This window comes from Sander vitreus, chromosome 23 (genome assembly GCF_031162955.1).
Source record: "Sander vitreus isolate 19-12246 chromosome 23, sanVit1, whole genome shotgun sequence".
NCBI lineage: Eukaryota > Metazoa > Chordata > Actinopteri > Perciformes > Percidae > Sander > Sander vitreus.
The window spans coordinates 3498336-3519947 of NC_135877.1; the positions used below are offsets into that span (position 1 = coordinate 3498336).

The following is a 21612-nucleotide window of genomic DNA, read 5'->3' on the forward strand; positions in this document are numbered from 1 at the left end:
TTTCCCTGTTATTGCACGGAGATTACGCCAGTGTCATTTTTTGAGTAAGACCCAACTAAAGGCAATATTTAACTTGGAGGGAGCTTTCACACTTAGCACGCACCCTTCATGGGCGATGAGCTGCCGACTTCAGCTGACCTGAACCCACCGCCACTTTTCAGGCTTGTCTTAGTCGATGTTGTAATAACCTAGTCTGAATGTGTTTCTTCTCACATTTCTAACTTCCTGCACACGCACGCAAATACTGCCAAATCAGCAGTGTCTGAAAATGTCTGTTCTGCAAAGAGTTGGTATAAAACAAAAAGCTTGCCTCGAGTAGGTCCGCTCACTGAACTTCCTCGACTGGATTAATATCTCATGGTGTATTAGAAAGTGGTTGGCATTGGGCCCTGTTTCAAATTACTGAGCCATTTAGTTTTTTTTTTATATGGTTTTAGGTCAATGTGATAAACTGTCTTCTTTGTAATGTAGCCCACCTATACCCAGTTTAGTCAGTCACTGACCTTTTATAATCTTTTATAATTAAAAAGGTGACATAAAATGATTTAACCATGTCAACTAATGTATTAAAAATGGCATTATCAAATTGATGTTCAGACCAATCCTATCCCTTTTTGTTGGGCGAAAGAAATGCATTAAACTAAATATTTACATCCATTAGACTGGGGAGTGAATTCAAAGGAATCCTTTCCATTTTTTTTTTTAATTATTATTATTACATAGGCTGAGAGATTACAGTATCATTAGCTGACTGAAAAGGTGTAGTCCTAGTTGTCATCACAGTTGTCTCACATCAGTCTGAAGCATCACAACAGAAACACTAAACGGTGTCAATAATTGATGAGTCCCTCCCTGCCAGTTAATATCTTGCTGTTTCAGTATCTTTATATACTGTCATGTTAGCTTGTCAGTTCATTCATTAGCTAGCTGTAAAAGTTGAAACCAATCAGTGAAACCTCTCAGCTGTGACAGTGGATGAAAGTTTGGTGTGAGTTACACAATCTTTTGTTAATTTGCAGCTCTGTTGACACAGCCTCCTATTGAGATGCAACCGACTTCGAACAAACCATGCCATTCATTTCCAACAGTGAACAGCAATGCACGCAGCGGGGGAATATTTAAAGCTGTTGAGTACAGGGTTTTTCCTGGCTCAGATTGGGCTTGTGGGGGGGGGGGGGCACGGCAGTAAGCATGATCAGTCTGCGTACAGTAAAGGCAAGTCTGTGTTACCTTATTTGACAGAAATCTGTGCATTTTCCTGTTATTTCTGACAATTTGAACAACCACTAAGTAAAACCACAATGACTAAAACTGGTTAAAATAATATTAATATTTGAATATATCACCGGGAGAATCCGGCACAGCCTGACTCTGGAGATACAACTGAGATTAGCTCTCATATTCAAGTTTATGTTCTGCTTGTTTAACAGTTGTTTGGCAAATTGCTCTAAAACACATTCAGAGAGGATTTGAATCGTTGTTTTTATTCTCAATTCTTGTCATTTCGGTGCTGGTGATTTTCCTTTGGGGCTGGCTCAAACATCTTTGGGGGGGAGGGGGCGCCAACAATTTCTATGCAGGAAAAATCCTGGAGTAGAAATTGTTGAGCCGATAAGCTGTCACATTTATTTATTTTACGGATGTGGGAAAACCAACGAGCTACCCCCGCCAGAGAGGAAATGCCCTACACCAAGACAAACAAACACACAGCTCAGTCATTCATCAGCAGCCACCCCTGACCATTATGGGTCCATTTTTGGCTCTCCTCACCTCACTGGTCAATCAGGTTTTGGCGTCCTGTGTGTCCAGCCAGAAGCAGTCCTGCCTCCGTGCTTAATGGAGCGCAGTAACTGACCCCCAGGGGTCCCAGAGGCCACCAGTGCTCCTCAGGGCTTTAACAACCCTCAGCCTCAACAGGCCAGACAACTGTTCTCACCTGCCTAACGGACTCTCCCTGGCTTGGCTGGCTGGCTGGCTTGCTGGCTGGCTGGCTGGCTGACTGACTGACAGTCCACATGCAGGTGTTAAAGTGTCCCGCAGCCTAATTAACCCTTTCCTGTTCCCAGGAGACCTCCAGCAGTGTCTTTTGTATCTTTACAATAGAGCTACGGGGGCAATGAGCATAATTGGCCTGAAGTACAGGCGTGGAATGGGGGGGGCTGTAAATCTGCTCTAGCTGTTACGCTCATTTTAGCACCCAGACTGTGGCACCCAGGATGTGTATTACAGCACAAAGCAAAGAAAAAATATGCTCAATTTGCCCAGAATCCCCATCTGAGATCATTTTCTGTTTAGTTAAAATTTCGGGAGAGAGCGCCACAATCTGTACAGCATTTTCCCTGGATTTGTGGAAAACCTAGGTGCACATATTTGGCAAGGGGGTATATGGGTCATCCCTCAAGAAAATATAGTTTTTCAATAATAATAATAATAAAAAAACAACCTCTGAGGGCTGAAACGATTCCTCGAATAATTTGATTACAAAAAATCCTCGAAGCTAAATTCTTTGCCTCGAAGCTTCGTTAAATCAACGTAATTAAGGTTGTATGGCTCACTGGGTTTCCGCACGGAGGATTATTACTAGCGTACACAACAGGTTGACGCTTCTGTGGGCACAAGACTGACGGCCCAGATTACAAATGAAGGAAGACGAAAATAGTGAGGGTCTAAGAGAAGAGACAGGCGAGAGAAAACGACAGAAAGTTTGGGATCATTTTAAGCTGCAAACATGCTGCTACATCATCTCTGTAGAAAACATCCAGTCTACTCATCCATTCCACGGAGCGAACCCGACACCAGGTAGCTAACTAACGTCTGCTGCTCTCGGCCACCGCGCTGTTTTACACAACTAGCCTACAGCATGCTACTCTGCTAATAGCCATGTTAACCAACGAGCTAACACGACAGCTGTCGGTTTGTAGTCTAACTGTTTATTAGTTTGCTACTAATCTTTGGAAACTTAGCTGCTCCTCCCCCCAGCATGGCCACTTAATATGCACGTGAATGCATTCTTACTAAGTATTTCTTATCCGATTACTCGAATAATCGGTAGAATACTTGTTTACTAAAATAATCGATAGCTGCAGCCCTAATTATAACTAGGGGTGGGAATCACCAGAGGCCTCACGAGTCACGATACGATATTATTGTGACTTTAAACATATTGCAATATTCTGCGATATATTGCAATTAATTACCTTTTTTCCAACTTCCAATGTTTTTCCAATTTCAAATGATGTCCCCAAAAGGAAACTTTGTCAACATCTGTTTGATTAATAATAGATCGATACTTGGAGCCTGTATCAATACAGTATTGCCACGGAAAATATCGGGATACTATGCTGTATCGATTTTATTTTATTTTTTTCCCCACCCCTAAAAACAAAAAAAACAAAAAAAAATTAAAGACAAAACTTGCTTAAGAAGTCCACTGGGGACCAACTACAATCATTAGATTTGACAAAAGTAATTTAGTGTGTTAATGCTCCCAATGATTTTACATTCATTAGGTATAGGTGGTGCTCAAAGTGGCTTGGGTGCTACGCCGGTAGTAGTTTACTACGGTAAACCCTGCTGTATTGCTATATAGGGTTGGGGGAGACAGCTGGGAGAGACTCATGCTCCTTGCGTAAGGGTCCACGGTCGACAGGACTCTTCTTCACACTCTACATCATAAGAATGTTTAATGAGACATAAACACGTTCCAGTGATGCATGTTGAATATTCCAGCTAACATCCTGCCTGTTTCGTCTTTCCGCAGAAACGGAAACGCAGAGAGAAGGATGACAGTGATGCAGTCAGCCTCTGCAGCTTCGACTTTAAGGTAAAACCTACAGTGTTTGGGCACAGCACATCACCAGACACTCAAAAAAAATGGAATTCTAGAGAAAACCTTTATTAAAATTTAGTCTCAGAGCCACCCATTTTTGAAAGTGTTTTGATAACTTTTGTAATGGTGTTTTATAGAAAGGTGTATAGGTGAGATGAAAGTCCCAGTGTGGAAAGTGAAGCCTATGTACATGTTAAGGAAGTAAATATGTTCTTGTTTTGTTGGGGGCCCTTAAAGCCCCCTGGATGTCTGTTAAGCCCACTGTGAGATTTCTTTTCTTAGCCATGTATTCACAGTTAGGGATGTCCTGATCGGATTGGGAAGTATAGAATCGGAGCAGATAAGGGCATTTTTTAACTGATCTGGGATTGGCAGTCAACCCAATCACCTTAAGGCGCTGACGCACCAACCCGATTATCGGCCGATGGACAGTCTGGCGAGGTCGGTGAATTGAGTCTGTTCGGTGTGTTCTATGCCGTCGTCAGTCTGAGGAGCCGTCTGCCTTCATTTTGACCGATTTGACATGTCGAATCGGCCAGTGGGCAGTCGGACTCCATGACCAATCTGATTGGTGGAGTGCTAGCCCTTGACTAGCGAATCAGTGCTTCTTCCACAAGAAGTTCGAGAGCTGACAACGCCAGTATCTTCTTATTACTAGCATCGTATTTTCTTCCGTTCAGCGAGTAATGACAACAACGATCCTTCTTGACTACTATCAACACTCTCTGATGAAAACAGTGACTGTCGACAGCATGCTCTGTTTACTAGGTCTAGAGAGATGTTCCGTCATTTTCCATTTTTGGGCAACATTACAGATTAGCGCCACCTACTGTTGTGGAGATGTATTACGTCTCGCACACACGCAGAACGTACGCTCAAGTCGGTGTCGCTTTGGTGTCCTCCGAGGCACTTTTTTGACCAACTCGGGGAGACGGGAGCCGCATGATCAGTCCGACTGCCTTTTCTGCCGATGGTCGGCCGTCGGGTTGCTGTGTCAGAGCCTTTACTCGTATCATTACTATTTTAAGTAAAAGTAATTTTATATGTGAGTTTTACAAAATGCTAGCTGCACTAAGTGAAATGTATTAAGCTGAAGACATCTTTTAGTGACTTTGTTTCCTTTTGATTTTATTTTTGGAAACCAAAAAACGTGGAGCTCTTTTATCTGAGCAAATTCAAGTATCGAGTCGCGACTCAGTATCAGTAGATATTCAATATTTTAAACAGAACGTGATCTGGGGCCAAAAAAGCTGATCAGGACATCCCTAGTCACAGTCCCTTTAAAGGCTCACTCATAAACCATTCACAAAATGACCAATAAGAAGTCAGGAATAAACTAAATTGGTGCTAAAAACTGAATGCAATACAGGCCTTCCAACAGAAATGAAAGCCAATTCAGGGTCTTATTTATGGCCTTTTAATAGGCCCAGTTGTCCATTTTAAGTATGTTTTGGATTTCTAACCAGTAATAGTTACTTCTTCTTATTGGAGTTTGATTATCGTGAACTGTTTATGAGTGAACAAACCCATTTCTACTGTTAAGATGAATGATGATGATTTTAATTATTAACCATAAAGAGTTAAACAAACCCAGAAACATATTTTATTGTCAATCAATAGATGGGATATTTCATTAGTCAACAAATGATCTTGACCAACGGATCACTTTGTCCTTAAGATCTGTGTGTACCTTTTTTGGTAGTCAGCGTTGCTTTATTAAACCACAATGTGAGAGACCGTGGAGAATAGAGGGTCGAAGGTGTCGAACACCAAAACAATGGTGCAGGGACACCAGGGCTATTGTGTTTCAGAGCAGCGTTTTGTGCATTCCAATCCAGACTGCGGCACAGCCTCAACAGTTTGCAACATATAGAAATCTGTGCCGGGGTTCACCAAATTGACTGCAATGGGCTCCAACTGCAGGCCCAAGTTTTTTTTGTTGTTGTTTTTTTTTTTTTTTATAGAACGCTGCCTGTTTGCCTACACAGTAAGCGTAGTACCGTGTAAGCAAACAGGTTTAGCATTCTGTGTGCCATAAACCAAACGGACGGCTTATCGAAACAACTGGTTTGTCACAAAGTGTTTTATGAGAGGCTGTTTAGGCGACCTCAGCAGATAGGAGATTGGATTGTTTATGGCAGATCCAGGACCAGTTTTTCTGTATTCCATTATCAACTGTAGTACACTGTCATCATTCTCTGACTGAAAGCATAGGAAGAGAAAGAGATACGGTGTTTGTTTCAAAATGTTCCTGCCGTGTCGTTAAGACACATCTGATGCTAACCGAAACCCCACGCTGCCATATCTGATCTTTCTGTATCTGAAGTCGGTGCTTTTCTTTGCTTATTCAGAGCATATCATCCAGATGACTAGGCTTGTCAGCGAAAGACATCTATAGATAAAGCCAGTGTTTGTTTGGTGAAGAGGCTTTTAAGGTGTCCTGTTAAATCTCTAAATTGAAGAACCTGCTCTGGCGTAACTGAAAGGCGGGAGTGGCTTTGTTGGAAAAATACACCTCATTTGTGTGGTGTGTGGGTGTAAACAGAGCACTTACGTTATGTGCACATGAATCAGTCAGTTTTACATTTTTTCCAATATAGGATGATCCTGTCATAAATTGAATACCCTTTAGCTTCAGGCCCGTTTCACTTTTCTTCCAGCCATGCATGTTGTCTGAATGAAAGTCTACTGTACATAAGTGTCTCAAAGTTTACTTAACTTTATTCCAAAGCTTAATTTTTGCTTGCTCTCTCACTCCTTTAAAATGTTTTGGGTATAAAACTCCTCTCATGCTGAGGGCTGTTTTTGTCCTGCGCCTACGTTAGAGGGATCAGCAGAGACATACAGCTGGGCCTTCTGTAACCAGTTGGATCAGTTGTTCTGATTTAAACTAAACAACGCTGGAACAGTGCTGTGGAGAGTTCCCGGGGGCCACTCCTTGATTCCTATCAGAGCAGCGCTCAGTGTTTTGCTCTGACTTTCTTTTCTTTTCGAACTGAGCTCATCACAGTCATTCACTTTGCATCACAGTCTCATCCCCCGCACACTCTGTTCCACGTACAGAGGCAGTTCTAGTCTTTTCTAAAGAAAATGGGTTATACATTTATCTGCAAGGTAATTGGCTAATGTCTTATTTGTAACACTGATGCAACAATCTAATATTGTCATAAGGACTCAGGGTTTCCGCGGGGTCTTGAAAAGTCTAAATAAGTCTAAAATTTTTAAATCCAAATTTTAGGCCTTAAAAAGTATTACATTTGCTGAAGTACTGTGTTGTAGGTCTTAAATAATTTTAAACAGGTCTTCATTTCCCTACCTCTTATGCTCATTGAAATGTTCCCGTAGCGCTTTACAATGTTCTATTTTAATTCCGTGGTGTTGTAGTTCTTTCTGTCGCTAGTCCAATTATAATTTGCTGTTGTATGTCTACAAAGTAGACCAATATGCGACTTATATTGCAACCAATCTAGACACCAGTCCTAGAACGCCAATGAGGAATTCTGGTAATTGTTTCAGACATTGTTTCCGCACTCTGACATCTGACTTTTATTTCTTTTTGATGTTGCGATACATAGGTCTTAAATTCCATTCATAATTGTCTTAAAAAGGTCTTAAATTTTACTTCGTGAAACTGCAGAAAATCTGAGATTGCATTAAGGCAATATGGGATTGTTGCATCAGAGGTATTACAGTAATAGCTACGGAATAAAAAGAATGGGAAGATCTCTGACTCCTTAGGGTATATTTCATCATATCACCCCACTCTACTGTGGAAACCCTGAGTGGCTTTAAGCATGAATAACAATGTTTTCACAATAACCATTTCACTGCAAATGATCCACATGTTGAGACTCCTGAGCTGAGTTCCCTGAAAATCTCAGAGCTAGAAGGGGAAACCTTCTCCACTTTTCATTTTGATGGAAACGCTGCATGTTTCCACTGCAGTATGTAACGCATAAGACGACGCAGGTATCAACAAACTGAAAGCAGGTAAATAATGTGTAAATTTTTGAAAGGGCACTTATGAGGGATGTAACAATACAGTCAGCTCTCAGAGCTGGGGAAAAAAAAAAACCTCCACTTTCATTTTGTTGGAAACGCTGCATGTTTCCACTGCAGTATGTGACGCATAAGACGACGCAGGTATCAACAAACTGAAAGCAGGTAAATGTGTAAATTTTTGAAAGGGCACTTATGAGGTATGTAACAATACAGTCAGCTCTCAGAGCTGGGGAAAAAAAAAAACCTCCACTTTCATTTTGTTGGAAATGCTGCATTTGTCTACTGTAGTATAGTATTTTTTTGCCCACTTTGTTTATTACGTTTTTCAGGGACATACAATTGGCAATTACTTTCAGAATGATACATACAGACTATTTTTTCCCTTTTTGCATAGAAACAAAGAAGACTAAACAAACATGATGCTGCAGGTAGTAAGAAACTGAAAGCAGGTAAATTATGAGTCAATTTCGAACAAGCACTTATTAGGGATGTAACGATACACTCCCAATTTGACATGATTCCCGATTTTAGTTTAAATGATCCACATGTTGAGACACCTGAGCTGAGTTCCCTTAAAATCTCAGAGCTAGAAAGAGAAACCTTCTCAACTTCCATATCGATGGAAACACTGCATGCTTCCACTGCAGTATAGTTCTATTTGTTTTTTACTTTGTCGCCCCTGTGCTGTAACTACAGACGTGTGTGTGTGTGTGTGTGTGTGTGTGTGTGTGTGTGTGTGTGTGTGTGTGTGTGTGTGTGTGTGTGTGTGTGTGTGTGTGTGTGTGCGCGCATGGTGAGTCTTTGTTACCTCTCTGTGTTTGGTAGCAACCAGCCGCTGCTCAGGGTGTGTGAACACGGAAAAAAGGAAAAACGGTGTGTTGAGTAAACCCAGTATGTTAGTCTGGTTCGATAACTGTGGCTGTCATTGTTTCTACAGGCAGTCGTGTGATTAGATCACTGTCTATATCTTCTGTCTCTTGGTCTTTATTTACTGTAGCCACAGAGGAGTGGAGGTATTTATAGTTCCTTGCCCTCAGAACACAACACTGGATTAATAGCAGTTAGAATCTCTCAATCACACCTTAACTGGGGCGCCTGATTTAGAAACTTACTGCACGTACTGCTAATCCCTCCGGGGATGGTGGTTTTGAACTTTACGGGCAAACAGAATTTCCCTTTTCATAACATTAGTATCAATATAGAATTTTATTAATCAAGTCAGAGAAACCTAACCAATGGAGATGCTTCCACTCTGGGGCCAGTCCCAGACTGATGGCAGCATTAATGTAGAGCCCATAGTTTCTGTGATAATAACCGAATCATGGACGGAATCACGAAATTGAGAATTTAAAAAAGCTATAAGACAGATTCCGTAGGGTCCTATATTAAGTCAGTGCTAAAAGCTAATAATATAATAAGAAGAAAAGAATAACGCAGAAGTAGAAGCAAAATCTGAGACAAAAAAAATTGTGAAAGCTAAGATGGAGGCTAAAATATAAACAAATAGAATATAATTGAATGAATACAATTATACTGTATAATTTAATTTGTGTATTGCAAATTGTGTGAAATGGAAAGAAAAGGGAATGTAGTAATGGTTATTTGCATAATGAGAAGTATATGCATGTACTGTATATACCCCGACACACGCAGAGGTGTAAACAGTTGTTAAGTAATGGTATATAAAGAAAGTGATGGTTTAAAGGTAAAGTGACATGTGATGAGCTCTAGAGTTCCAAAGTCCTCCGGCCTGTGGGGTGAAGGAAATGTCGTGGCTTGATAAAGAGATCTGAGAGTCAGTTGTTGCTACTAGAGATGTTCCGATACCGGTACCAGTATCGGTATCGGCTCCGATACTGCCTAAAACGCTAGTATCGGTATCGGGAAGTACTGGAGTTTATGCACCGATCCGATACCACGTAATAAAGCCCTAAAGAAAAAATACATTAAAGTAGTTTTATTTATGTTCTTTTTCCGTTTATAACTGACTGTCAAACTGGTGAATTAAAGAAAGTTCTGTGGCATTCATGTTTCACAAAGAGTTTAACCTGAGCCAGACCGACAACAAAGATAGAAATAATATCATCCATACAGGGATAGTAGTATACAGTTGTTAAAACATAATAAAATATATGACCCACTAGTATCTGATCGGTACTCGGTATCGGCCGATACGCAAGTTCAGGTATCGGTATCGGGAAGCAAAAAATGGTATCGGACCATCTCTAGTTGCTACCCAGAAAGACGAACGTTCGGCTCCAGGGTTTTTCCTGCACAGAGACATTTTTTGGCCCAGTCTTGTTAATTGGGGTTTCATTTACTCAAGCATTATATATACGTTTTTATATGTTTATCAACTTGTCAGAAATAACAGGAGAATGCACAGATTTCCCGCCTGGGGCCGGTCCCAGACTGATGGCAGCATCAATGTAGAGCACAATAGTTTCAGTGATACTAAATCATGGACGGAATCGCGAAATTAAGAATTTAAAAGAGCAGTACGACAGATTCCATAGAGCTCTACAGGCGGTCAGTGCTAAAAGCTAACTGGAGATTTTTAAAATATGACTACGCCTAAGTTTCCAACCGAGCCGCCCCAGTGCAACTGTAGTTTAAAAAACCTCCCCCCACCCCCACTCCCAAATGGCTTAGACCTGGTGGGCCACTGGGCTTGCAATACACTGGGGAAACCCCAAAGGGAACAAAAAAAATGAATTGCCCTTACTGTACACCGACCGATCATGCTTACTGCCGTGCATAGTCCCCCCCCACCAAAGGCCCATTCTGAGCCAGGAAAAGCCCTGGGTCCCGCCACCTTCCTGTTGCTGACCTCCATCAGCAGAGGGCAGCAGCACCTCCACCGCCCTCTTGTTGTTTTAAGTCAGTCAGCGCTCAGCCGTGTTGCTTTGCCCAGAGCTGTCTGCTTAATGTCTTCCCCAAAAACTGTAATTAAGCCCTGCGAGTCCTGTACTCTGCTGCTCACGGCGAGGTGAGGTTGAGCTCAGCCCCCATGGGGCCGCTGGGCTCGGTCCATCCCTGGCACGGCATAGGTTAGACAGCGGTGAAACTGCATTACTCATCCCACTCCACCACTCTGAGCACAGACTGCTGTGTGTGTCTATGCCCCAGCTGCAGCTCAGTGTGACTAGAGGCTGTGAGGCCAGGCAGGCCGAGCCATGTTGTGTTTAGTATTTTTTTTTTTTTTTTTATAGCGCCTGGGCCAGACGTACAGCTGATTCAGCCCACAGGTCTCCCCGACCGTCCACAGTGAGTAACAGCAGGACTGCACGCACTTGTCTTTCTGAAGGCACGCATAGACTACAGACAGACACATTCATTTTTCTATTCGATCCCCTCTGACTCCTCCGTCTGCATACTATTTCGCTCTGCTGTCTATTTTTTATTTTTATTTTTTCCCTCATTGAAACCCAAATATGAATTTGTTCTCATAACTGAAGTCCCTACAACCATCAACCACACTTTTGTTTCGGTGGTTTTATGGGTGATGTAAACCAGCGTCCTGTTGGTCTGCAGCAGATGAGCCCTTCCTGACCGCTCCGTCAACAAACCCAAAGAACAAAGGTGTCAACATCTATACACCTCCTGATCGGCATCTGTGTTTTGTCACCACACACACACACACACACACACACACACACACACACACACTGCAACAGCATGAAGTCCCTGTCCTGTTTCACACCTCCATGTTGACCCAGGAGGATGGAGCAGAGCCATCAACTGGCTTGTCCTTTTGCACAACACGCACACATTGTGACACCCTACTCCTCTTTACTCCTTCAGACCTAACAACTCCAATTTTTGCTGTGCATTTGTGCACCAACTGCATGGGTGTGTAGAGTTTGTGGCTTCAGGTGTGGTTGTCCTTCAGCCATGTGCATTCCCCCCCATGGATGCGCACACATGCATAAAACAGAACCACAAGTTAGATTTAGGCTTCTTTTCTGTGTCTTTGCTGAAACTGGCCAACATGTTACCCTTTCCCCCCAGTATTAGTCCAATCAACATATGGGTGGCAGTTGCAGCCCCCCCACACCCCCTCCCCTAGTGGTATTCAATACATAGGTTTCAGTTTAAACATCTGGCCTGAGTGTGTCACAGTGTCCCCTGCTATTGATATTCTAATTGATCACCTCCCCCAGTTCAGCTGATGAGTCTGATAAGGGCTCTCTTTAAAGCAAAGGCCACAGACCACTGGCCTTCAGATCACAAACTGCTTTGATAATTGGCTAACTACAAATGGCCCAGTACTAATAACTTTGTAGTGAGTTAATTAGTATATTGAACAGAATTAGCCATCAAGTTTCAAAATGTTTTAGTACCTGATAAAAAGGCTTGGTTGAGACAAAATACTCCCTCTTTCATGTTTGTCTAATCAACTGTGACTTTGATAAGACTTTTATCTCATCAAGATCGTAACTGTCGTCCATGATCACAGTAATGTGGTAAAATAAAGTGTGAATAGAAACGGAATCAACTCGCAAGTGCAGTTTTCTTGTGACCAAACACTGTCATCTATTTCTGAAAGATAAATCAACTGTTGTCAAAGATAAGGTAGATCAAGAGGCTGATTGATCCAGATAATCTGTATTGGTGTAAACATATACGTAGTGACTGAATTCATCATTGATTTAGCAATCCTTTTGTTCAATGAATGATTTAGTCTATAAAATGACAGAAAACAGTGGAACAGAGAAAAGCAGTGGATCCTCACATCTGAGAAGCTGGAACCAAAAGATATATTCCTTTTTAGCGTCATAAAAGACTTACAAAATAATACCTGGCAGCATGTTATCATTTAACAGTTTTAGCCGTAATAGTTACCATCCACAATAATTTCCAGTTTACTGTTTAAAAATCACTATTTTATATTTGCACATACTATCGTCTTTGATAGTAAAGCTTTTAAACTGCAGCTTCAGCAGCTTATCCTTTTCCAGCTCTTTCATAACACAACAAATGTGAGCAATCATTGCCGATAATGTTTCTGCTGTGTGTTTACGTCCAAATAAAGCCCAAATATCTGCTGACAAGTTCTTACAGTTTCAGCTTGTTGACTCTCCATTATCAAAAATGTGTTCAGAACGCCAAACGTGATCATTCCTCAGGCTTTACTGCAAACTGTCACGCAGTCCTGTGAGGAAAAAAACCCCTTATAATGTTCGTTAAGGTTCCGTCTCTTTTCCAACATTCATCATGCCCTGATCAGCGTTGTTTTTATCATTTACAGTAAGCTTTACCCATGATCTTGAATGAATTTCTCACTACTGTTTATGCTCTCAGTGGATGGTTCCACAGATCCTGCAGGCAGCTTCTGCCCACTTTCAAGTAAGTAAACCTGATCTGCAGCCATGAGGGCTGAGCAGAGGCTTTGCTCCTCCCTGTCTGGTATCCCGGTATAAAGCCCTCCCTCCCTCAGCCGACCTCAGACCAAAGTTTAGAAACTGTGTGTGAGAGGAGCTTTTCAGAGAGCCCCGGCCCATGAGGGGAAGGAGTATTTATTTATTTAAGTTTTTACTACTCACGCAACCCTTGATTTTCGTTGACTTCGTTTTCTCTGATGTGGATTACTTGAAGCTGACACGGCAGGATTAAAGGAGAAAAAAAAAAGGATATTGCGTTTTTATTGAAAGCTATGGTGGCTTACGATGAACTGGGTAGCTTGGTGCCTATCAAACGGACTCTGCAAGTCATAGACTACCAGAACCAAGCCAACAAGGAGTCAGAGGTGAGATGCAGAAATAACACACGTTGTGGGGAAGTTTCTACTTTCTTCAGCTGTTACCTGTACCTTTCTTTCAGTCAGTGTTTGTCAGGAACTAATCTAGATGAGGTCATATCTTTGTTTCAGATTGTGAGTGAATCACTGCCTTACCCTGTTTTTTTTTTTGTTTTTTTTTATCTCACTTGGGCACACAGTGTTTTAAATGCCTTGTTCCTGTAAGATAAGACTTTGATCCTGAGATACCGCCTAACCTGGAAAAAGTTAATCATTGGATTACACTGCACCTATGAAGTTGGTAACAGTGCGCTGACCCCCCTCAGTGTTGTGTATTCCCCCAGCTCTTCTTAAATAATACATCCCAGCAGACGGCTCATCCTTGGTGGGATATGGAGAGTCTGTAGGCTCAAAGGTACCACAAATAGCGAAGCGGCAGGGGTAAACTCTCAGTCAACAACCATTCTGTCTAAAACAACTTTGCATTTGACCGCTGACATTTGAAAAAGTGCAGGTTATCTTTGATGCAAATTCAGCACAGCAGCCTGAGAGCATACCTTCAGCTGCAGACACAATTAAAGGGAACACAGGAGTAGAAACCCAGCTGTACTCTCTGTACAGCTCTCTGTACTAAAAAAAAATCACTACTTTAGCTTCTTCCTTCCCCTTTCTAAGGCTTGCATGGTTCTCTTTCAGAAAGCGATTTCAGGGAAGATGTGGTTTCATTGACCGTAAGCCACTCGATAAAGCAGAAGTCTAAGAACAATTCATGAAGCGAGTCCTGTTTTCACACAACTGCACACATGAGACACTCTGTGCGGACTTATTGACGATCCCCGACTCTTTCATTCACGTTTTGCTCTACGATCAGCTCAAGCTCTGCTGTAATCCCAGGGACACATCTGGGGTATTAGCTCACAGCACACACAAGGTTACATCAAAAGGAAAGCACAGGAAGCACTTTTGCTATCCCTGAAAGAACTCCTGATGTGTATAAAGTTTGTAACCATAGGTCAGGAGTTTAAGCAGCGCACCGCACATGTTCCCCTGATGATAGTTATCTGGAGCAGCAGCACAAACCCCCGGATCCGTCTGGTTTCCTGAAGTGAGTCTGACTCACCGTAACTCCACAGAGTTCCCGGGTCAAACCGCCAGGAATAGCAACTTTCTCTGTCTGTGTGCACTGCTGATAAACAAAGAGTGGGACCAGTGGTCTTTTGTTATTCTGGGGCCAGTTCTCAAAGGACAGGAAGGGCTAAATGGCCAGCACGCGTTTCCAGTATTTACTTTGGAAACCCCCACCCAACTGAAACTTTAGGTCTTGGCTTTATTTTCTTTGTCCACTGGCATTAATGTCACAAATTAGATTTAGGCAAGTCTAGTCTCGACAGACCAGTCAAAGGAGTTCTGTCTCTGTATGTAGACCACAGTCAAAGCAGTAGACATGTGGCATCGGTTTGCTGGCCCCTGCCACTAGAGGGCTTGCTGAGTCCCAAGGCTGTCTGTCTGCTCTGGTCTGATGTGGAGACCCAGAGCAGAACGCGACTCGACCGCAGCCCTCAGGCCACGCCTGACTGAGCGGATCTGTTCCACAGCTGTGTCCGCAGAGCCCGGAGCCTCAATGGCTGCGCTGTTTCCCAGATTCGCTGAGCCAAGGCAAAATCCCATTTGGCCTGAGTCAGGAGAAAACTCATACGGCTTTTTAGCTGTTGCGGTACTTCATTTCAGAGAGCAAGAGCCCTCATTAGTGTGAAGTTCTTAAAATGCAAAATGTTTTGCGGGCAGTGCAAACTTTTGGGAACGCTAATTATGGCCGGGGTTGTCTCATCATGTCATGTTTTTCGAAGAGGCTCTGTGGGCTGAAATCATTACTTCAGGTCTGCAGCTCTTTGATTCCCGCAGCCTGTTGTTGTTGGCACGAGTCCAAGCAGCTCTCTCCTTTCTCTCAGCCTGAGGGCTGGTTGAGGGGAGGGGTCACCTGGCCCAGGTGTAGTGCTGTTCTCACGCGAGGCCTGTTGGAGAACCTGTCTCGACTCGCAGCCGCAAACACCGCCGTGCACCCCCTGCGACGCTGCACTGAGTAAATACTTGAGAGAGGACAGATTCACTGTCTGTTTACGACCGCTGCTGCCTTCCCCGACTCACAGCGGTGGTCTGCTTTTACTGAACAGTCCTGACACGCTGTCCATACTGCTCGGTTTCCCTGGGAAAGGCAGTTAAAGCGCCGGAGCACTCAGAATGCATTTATCTCACACTGTTTTAGTGATGGAACAGATCCACTCTCAAGTGGAGTTATAGCTGTTGTCGGGCCAGATAGTAGCCGAGTGTGCAGGGAGGGGTGTTGAACAGCTGAGAGCAGGTTCTTGTGCATTCCTGGCATTCTTCCAAACCCCCTTCCCCTTCCAGATCAGCAGTCAGAAAGGGTCTTTGTGCTCAGTGGGCAGGCCTGGCTGCAAGACTCTTCACATGATAGAGCCAACAGCTGCTGGGGCTGCTTCCTCCTCCTCAGTATCTCTGTCTGCGGCTGGACCCCGGCTCCAGCTACTCCTATTTCCTCGCCCTAAAGCAGGGAGTGAAGTCAATAATGAGGATTTATGACTTGACTTGATGTGTTTTTAATCAAGGAAGTCCCAAAGGAAGCGTAGACTGGACTTACTACTGAGGTCGGACGATGTCATATCTGGCATTACTGATCGATTTGTTCTGTTGCTGCATGCAGAATGAATGTTCTGACATTTCTTTGACACGAGCTGTGATAAAATTGCCCGACTAATCTCTCCTTCCATTTTGCTTCCTCAGGAACCCAGCACAAAGCGGGTCCGTCCTCTCGGCAGGGTGACGTCGCTAGCCAACCTCATCTCTCCGGTGAAGAATGGGGCCGTCCGGCGCTTCGGCCAAACCATCCAGGTAAGCTCCCGTGACATTAAACCCCCCCCAAAAAAAAGGGAACTCCTCAGGGCAAAGGGCACCTTTTTTTGCTATTCTGCATGTTGCACCAAATAACTTGGCTTCCAATTGCAACATGTCTGACATCTGGGGCTTCCTCTTTTCCCATGTGCAGGCCTCTTTCCGGGGTGAAGGCAAGTCGCCGGGCGTGCCCCAGAAGCCTTGCAGCAAGGCAGCGGCCCCCACACCGCCCAAAAGGAGGAACAGCATGCTGTGGTCAGAGACGCTAGACGTCCACCAGAAGGGAACTTTCTCTACCAAAGAAATCAAGCGGCAGGAGGTGAGAATCAGCACTGAGACATGAACATACAGTAGAAACGGCAAGCAAATTGTAGGTCATGGTTAGGACGCCAAGGAGCCAGACAGTGGTGAATTCTCCCCGTCTACCAGACTAGTTCCACATATCCCTGTAGTATTTGTGTCAAACGGTCTAAATGGGGCTAAAAGCATCCCCGGGCTCATTTCCCTGTCTCTGTAAGCTCGCATATACCTGACATGCCAACAAACTAGGGCTCTCCTGCCACTTGTCCTGCATATGTCAGACATCTTAGCCAACTGTCAGAAGCCATAAACTTTGTACACTTTTACACACAGAGAGCAAGAGAGAGTGGGAGAGAGCAGCCAGAAAGATTTCAGTCGTTGGGCACCAGTGCAGTTTTACATTTAGTGTAATGGCTATCGGTTACAATAATGTAATGACATCCTGATTCATGTGGTTGGCTAAAAAAGCATCTTTTTGTGTCTCCTCCTCCCCTTCCCCAGGCCATATTTGAGCTGTATCGTGGAGAACAGGACCTGATTGAGGACCTCCAGCTCGCACGCAAGGTTTGTGCTTTATAAATCTCTGAGGCAGAGGGAGTATATATTAAGCAAACTCATTAAATCAAAGTCTGGCAGGCCTCCCACACAGCCAAGCCAGGAACTATAAAAAGACAGGAATTATTCCTCGTCCTTTTCTCTCGTACCCTTACTGCTCTTTACAAGCTATTCATAGAATTCATCCCCCTTTTTGGCCTGATGGGATGTTGTTATTTGACGTGTTTGGCTCCTCTCCCGTGCACAGGCGTACCACGACCCGATGCTGAAGCTCTCCATTATGTCAGAGGAGGAGCTCACGCACATCTTCGGCAACCTGGACGCCTACATCCCTCTGCACGAGGACCTCCTGGCGCAGCTCACCAAAGCCACGGCGCCAGACGGGACTGTGGGCCGGATCGGACAGATTGTCGTAGACTGGGTAAGTGTCTCGTCACCAAGGACCTCAGCCTCTTCGACTAGGGCTTGGTATCGTTAAAACAAATGTTGATACCAATACCGTGACGTCAATGCCGATTCCCTAAATGATCCTTTTTGATACCAATTTTATGAAATCCATTTTAACAAAAAGAAATTACATTGCAGAATGCTTATGGGCTCATAGACGCAGATGAGATTTACTCTTTAGGGATTGAAAATGGGTATTGGGTACTTTTTCGATACTAAGGAGGCAATTTGGTCGGTGCTATAAAGTGTTGAATTTGTTACCCGGCCCTGTCTTCGATTCTGTCAAAGTTCAGCCGTGTTTTTCCAGTAAAGACAGACAGCGTTAGTAAGTGTCTCGTCTCCCCTCCAGCTGCCAAGGCTTAACGCCTACAAGAACTACTGCAGCAACCAGCTGGCTGCCAAGGCGCTGCTGGACCAGAAGAAGCAGGACCCGCGCGTGCAGGACTTCCTGCAGCGCTGCCTCGAGTCGCCCTTCAGCAGGAAGCTGGACCTATGGAGCTTCCTGGACATCCCGCGCTCGCGCCTGGTCAAGTACCCGCTGCTGCTCAAAGAGATCCTGAGACACACCGCGGCAGAGCACCCGGACGCCGCCAGCCTGGAGGAAGCGGTAAGTCAAGGAACCGGATTCAAGTTTACCGCAGGATGTTTACGTTATCTTTTAGATCCGTTATCTTAACGTCGCAGAAGGTAATGCTTTGATTCCTCATGTGTGCAGATCACCATCATGCAGGGCGTGCTGTCGGACATCAACATGAAGAAGGGAGAGTCCGAGTGCCAGTACTACATCGACAAGCTGGAGTATCTGGACGACAAGCAGAGAGACCCTCTGATCGAGCAGTGCAAGAGCCTGCTGTGTCACGGCGAGCTGCGGAACAAGAGCGGCACGGTGAGCAAAACGCACACATACACACACACACTCTTTCCTCTCATCGACACATGGCTGCCTCTTCACTCAACACAAGCCTCACGTCCCGTACAAGGCAATCAGGCTATAACTGACCCCCAAATAGCCTACATTTACCCATGCTAGTATGAACTTTGATAACCGAAAACATCTTGTAGAAAATAAATATCTGGTTTTAATTTTTGTCCTTGTTTTTGTTGTTTCCTTCCAGAAGCTGCATGTGTTCCTGTTCACCGAGCTGCTGGTTCTGACCCGCCCCGTCACAAGGAACGAGCGCCAGTGTTTCCAGGTTTACCGGCAGCCAATCCCAGTGCACGATCTCCTGCTGGACGACCTGCAGGACGGAGATGTCAGAATGGGCGGATCCTTCAGAGGCGCTTTCAGCAACGCAGACAAAGGTAAGGCTTGCCTTTTTATAGAAAGTTTCTAGCAGTTAATGTAGGAATATAAATTGTCTTCTGTTAAATATAGCAGATTGCTAATTCCACTTTTTTCCCCACTCTCTTCCACAGCCAAGAACATTTTCCGCGTGCGTTCCCAAGACCCGAGCCAGGCGCAGTCCCACACCCTGCAGGTCAACGACGTCTTCCACAAGCAGCAGTGGCTGAACTGTCTCCGCAGCGCCATTTCCGTCCACCGGCCGCTCGGCGAGCCCTCGGCACCGTCCCTGCCGGCGAGCGACGCCCGCTCCAAGCGCCGCCCATCCTCCATCTCCGCCATCGTCCATATGGAGGAAGCGGACGAGAACTGCCTGCGGCCGACCTCTCAGTCCGCGCCCAGCACGCCGTGCAACAGCGCGACCCCGAGCCCCACCACAAAGTCCCCTCTATCCCGCTCCTCCTCGTCAGCTTCGTCGTCAACGACGTCGTCGTCCTCTTCCACGTCGCCGCTCTCCTCGCTCACATCGCACAAAACCAAAAAGGACAAGAAGTCTCTGTGCTCTTTAGGGAAGAGAAAAGAGACTATGGTGTGAAGTGAGGTGAAAAGGAGAAAAATGGACTCCTGGGTGGACATTTTTGTAAAAAGGCAACGTGGAGAAGCGTGAGACTTGTATTTATGTGTGTCTGTGTGCGTGCGTATTTTTAAAACAGTGTTCTGTGTTACTGTCCTCTTCGGCAGCTATTTACCCCCTCCATCCACGTGCATCCCACAGAGACACAGTATTCTGGAGAGACATGCACGGCTTCCACCAGCTCTGAAAAGGGAAGCCCAATGAGAAGCAAACGCACATTTCACACACAAATCTGTGTGTGTGTGTGTGTGTGTGTGTGTGTACATCTATCGTGTTGACAAGGATAGAGGTGGTGCATTCAATCCGGTTTACTATTAATTTGATATTTAAGCATTATTTTAGACCTTTTTTGGGGGGCTAATGAAAGTTTTACACTTTTATATTCTAAAATGTATTGTAGTATTTTGTAGGTATCATAAAGCAGCACTGTTTTAGCTTTTAGGTGAAGTTATTTGAAATTGTGAGCATGTTTAGCAGGCAAGAAAGGAGGAGAATCCCCCCTAAAAGATGATGATGATGTACTACACAAAGCTACAAATTTCTCTGTAAAAGTCTGATTTTGAGATTAATCAGAAGACACGTCTTATTTTTATACATTCCTTTAATGACAGATATAAGGACCTGGACACTTCTTTTTTTCTGCATTTACTGCAGTCAGAGGCATTAAATTAAATCCAGTGACATATGAGACTTCAGTCTCTCTCTGTTTGAACAAACATCACTATGAAGTATAGTGGTCGTAAATCATCCGATGTCGAATCGTGACGAGAGATGAGGAGTTTTGTTTTGAAACAAAATTTTGAACTGAGCCATGTTGGTTTTGAAAAAGCGGATTTTTCAGGATGAAACGGATCACTTTTCAGTGTAGCATCTTGCATGGAACTTTAGTTGTGGACACTGCGTGTAACAGTAGAGGCAGCAGGATGTATTTACACAGACAGTAAAACATGTACAAGATGGAAATAAAAGAAATGTTGTTGAAGGCAGAAGGGAAAAGAGAACAGATGGATAAAGCTGTGTTTTGGAACTGAAATAGATTGCCAATGCAAGATGTTTAACTCCATTAACTTCATGTGTAAGTTGATGTGATATCTTGCTCATAGATGGATGATAGATGGTAAACATCAAGTGAGTGAAATCGATGGAAAAAAGTATGTAGGGGAAGGGAGACACAAAAAGGTTTTTGTTATGTGCACAAGATGAGAAAAAGAGAAGAAAGAGAAAAGGGCAACTTGTTGCTACGAACTGTATGTAATTAAAGAACAATAAAGATCTGTGTAAGATTTGCAACTGAACTTTTGGTTTCATGTCTTTTATGGGGTTTTTTTCTCTCTGAAGAACTGCGATTATTCACATCAACATTAGTCTGGCTCAATGGATTTACATTGCTGGGATAAAGCCTTACAACACTGCTGGATGTTCTTCCCCTTCCACTATCTATTTTGCCAGGGTACTTTTGCAGCATCCTGGGGTTTAGTGCTGCCTAGGGCAGTTTTAATTGGTTTAAGGAAAAGCAAAGCCAGAATGTTTTTCCCCTATTCCAGAATCAGTGTAGTCAGACCATTCTTCAGCACTCTACACTTAGCTAACCAGCTGCCAGTTTTCATGCTAAATTTAAGCTAACTGGCTGCCATGTTTTGTGCTAAACTTATGCTAACAGGTAGCCAGTTTTTGTGCTAAACTTAGCTAACAGGCTGCCATGTTTTGTGCTAAACTTATGCTAACAGGTAGCCAGTTTTTGTGCTAAACTTAGCTAACAGGTTGCCAGTTTTCGTGCTAAACTTAAGCTAACAGGCTGCCAGTTTTCGTGCTAAAGCTAAGCTAACAGGCTGCCAGTTTTCTTGCTAAACTAAGCTAACCAGTTGGCAGTTTTCATGCTAAACTTAGGTTAACCGGCTGCCAGTTTTCGTGCTAAA

The 21612-nt window shown here is 43.9% G+C and overlaps 1 protein-coding gene across 3 annotated transcripts in view; it reads left to right on the plus strand.

Annotated features, from left to right (window-relative positions):
• Positions 1-20991, plus strand: part of net1 (neuroepithelial cell transforming 1) — a 37894-nt gene extending 16903 nt beyond the window's left edge. For 2 of the 3 annotated variants that reach the window (XM_078281559.1, XM_078281560.1), the window contains exons 3-11: positions 3761-3823; positions 16371-16478; positions 16633-16797; positions 17280-17342; positions 17581-17754; positions 18130-18387; positions 18496-18666; positions 18896-19082; positions 19197-20991. In XM_078281559.1, the coding sequence (XP_078137685.1) occupies positions 3761-3823; positions 16371-16478; positions 16633-16797; positions 17280-17342; positions 17581-17754; positions 18130-18387; positions 18496-18666; positions 18896-19082; positions 19197-19657 (1650 nt within the window). In that variant the 3' untranslated portion in view covers positions 19658-20991. Of the gene's footprint in view, positions 1-3760; positions 3824-13267; positions 13581-16370; positions 16479-16632; positions 16798-17279; positions 17343-17580; positions 17755-18129; positions 18388-18495; positions 18667-18895; positions 19083-19196 lie in introns of those variants that run through there. The other variant, XM_078281561.1, reaches the window with a different exon arrangement.
• The last annotated feature ends 621 nt before the right edge of the window (positions 20992-21612 follow it).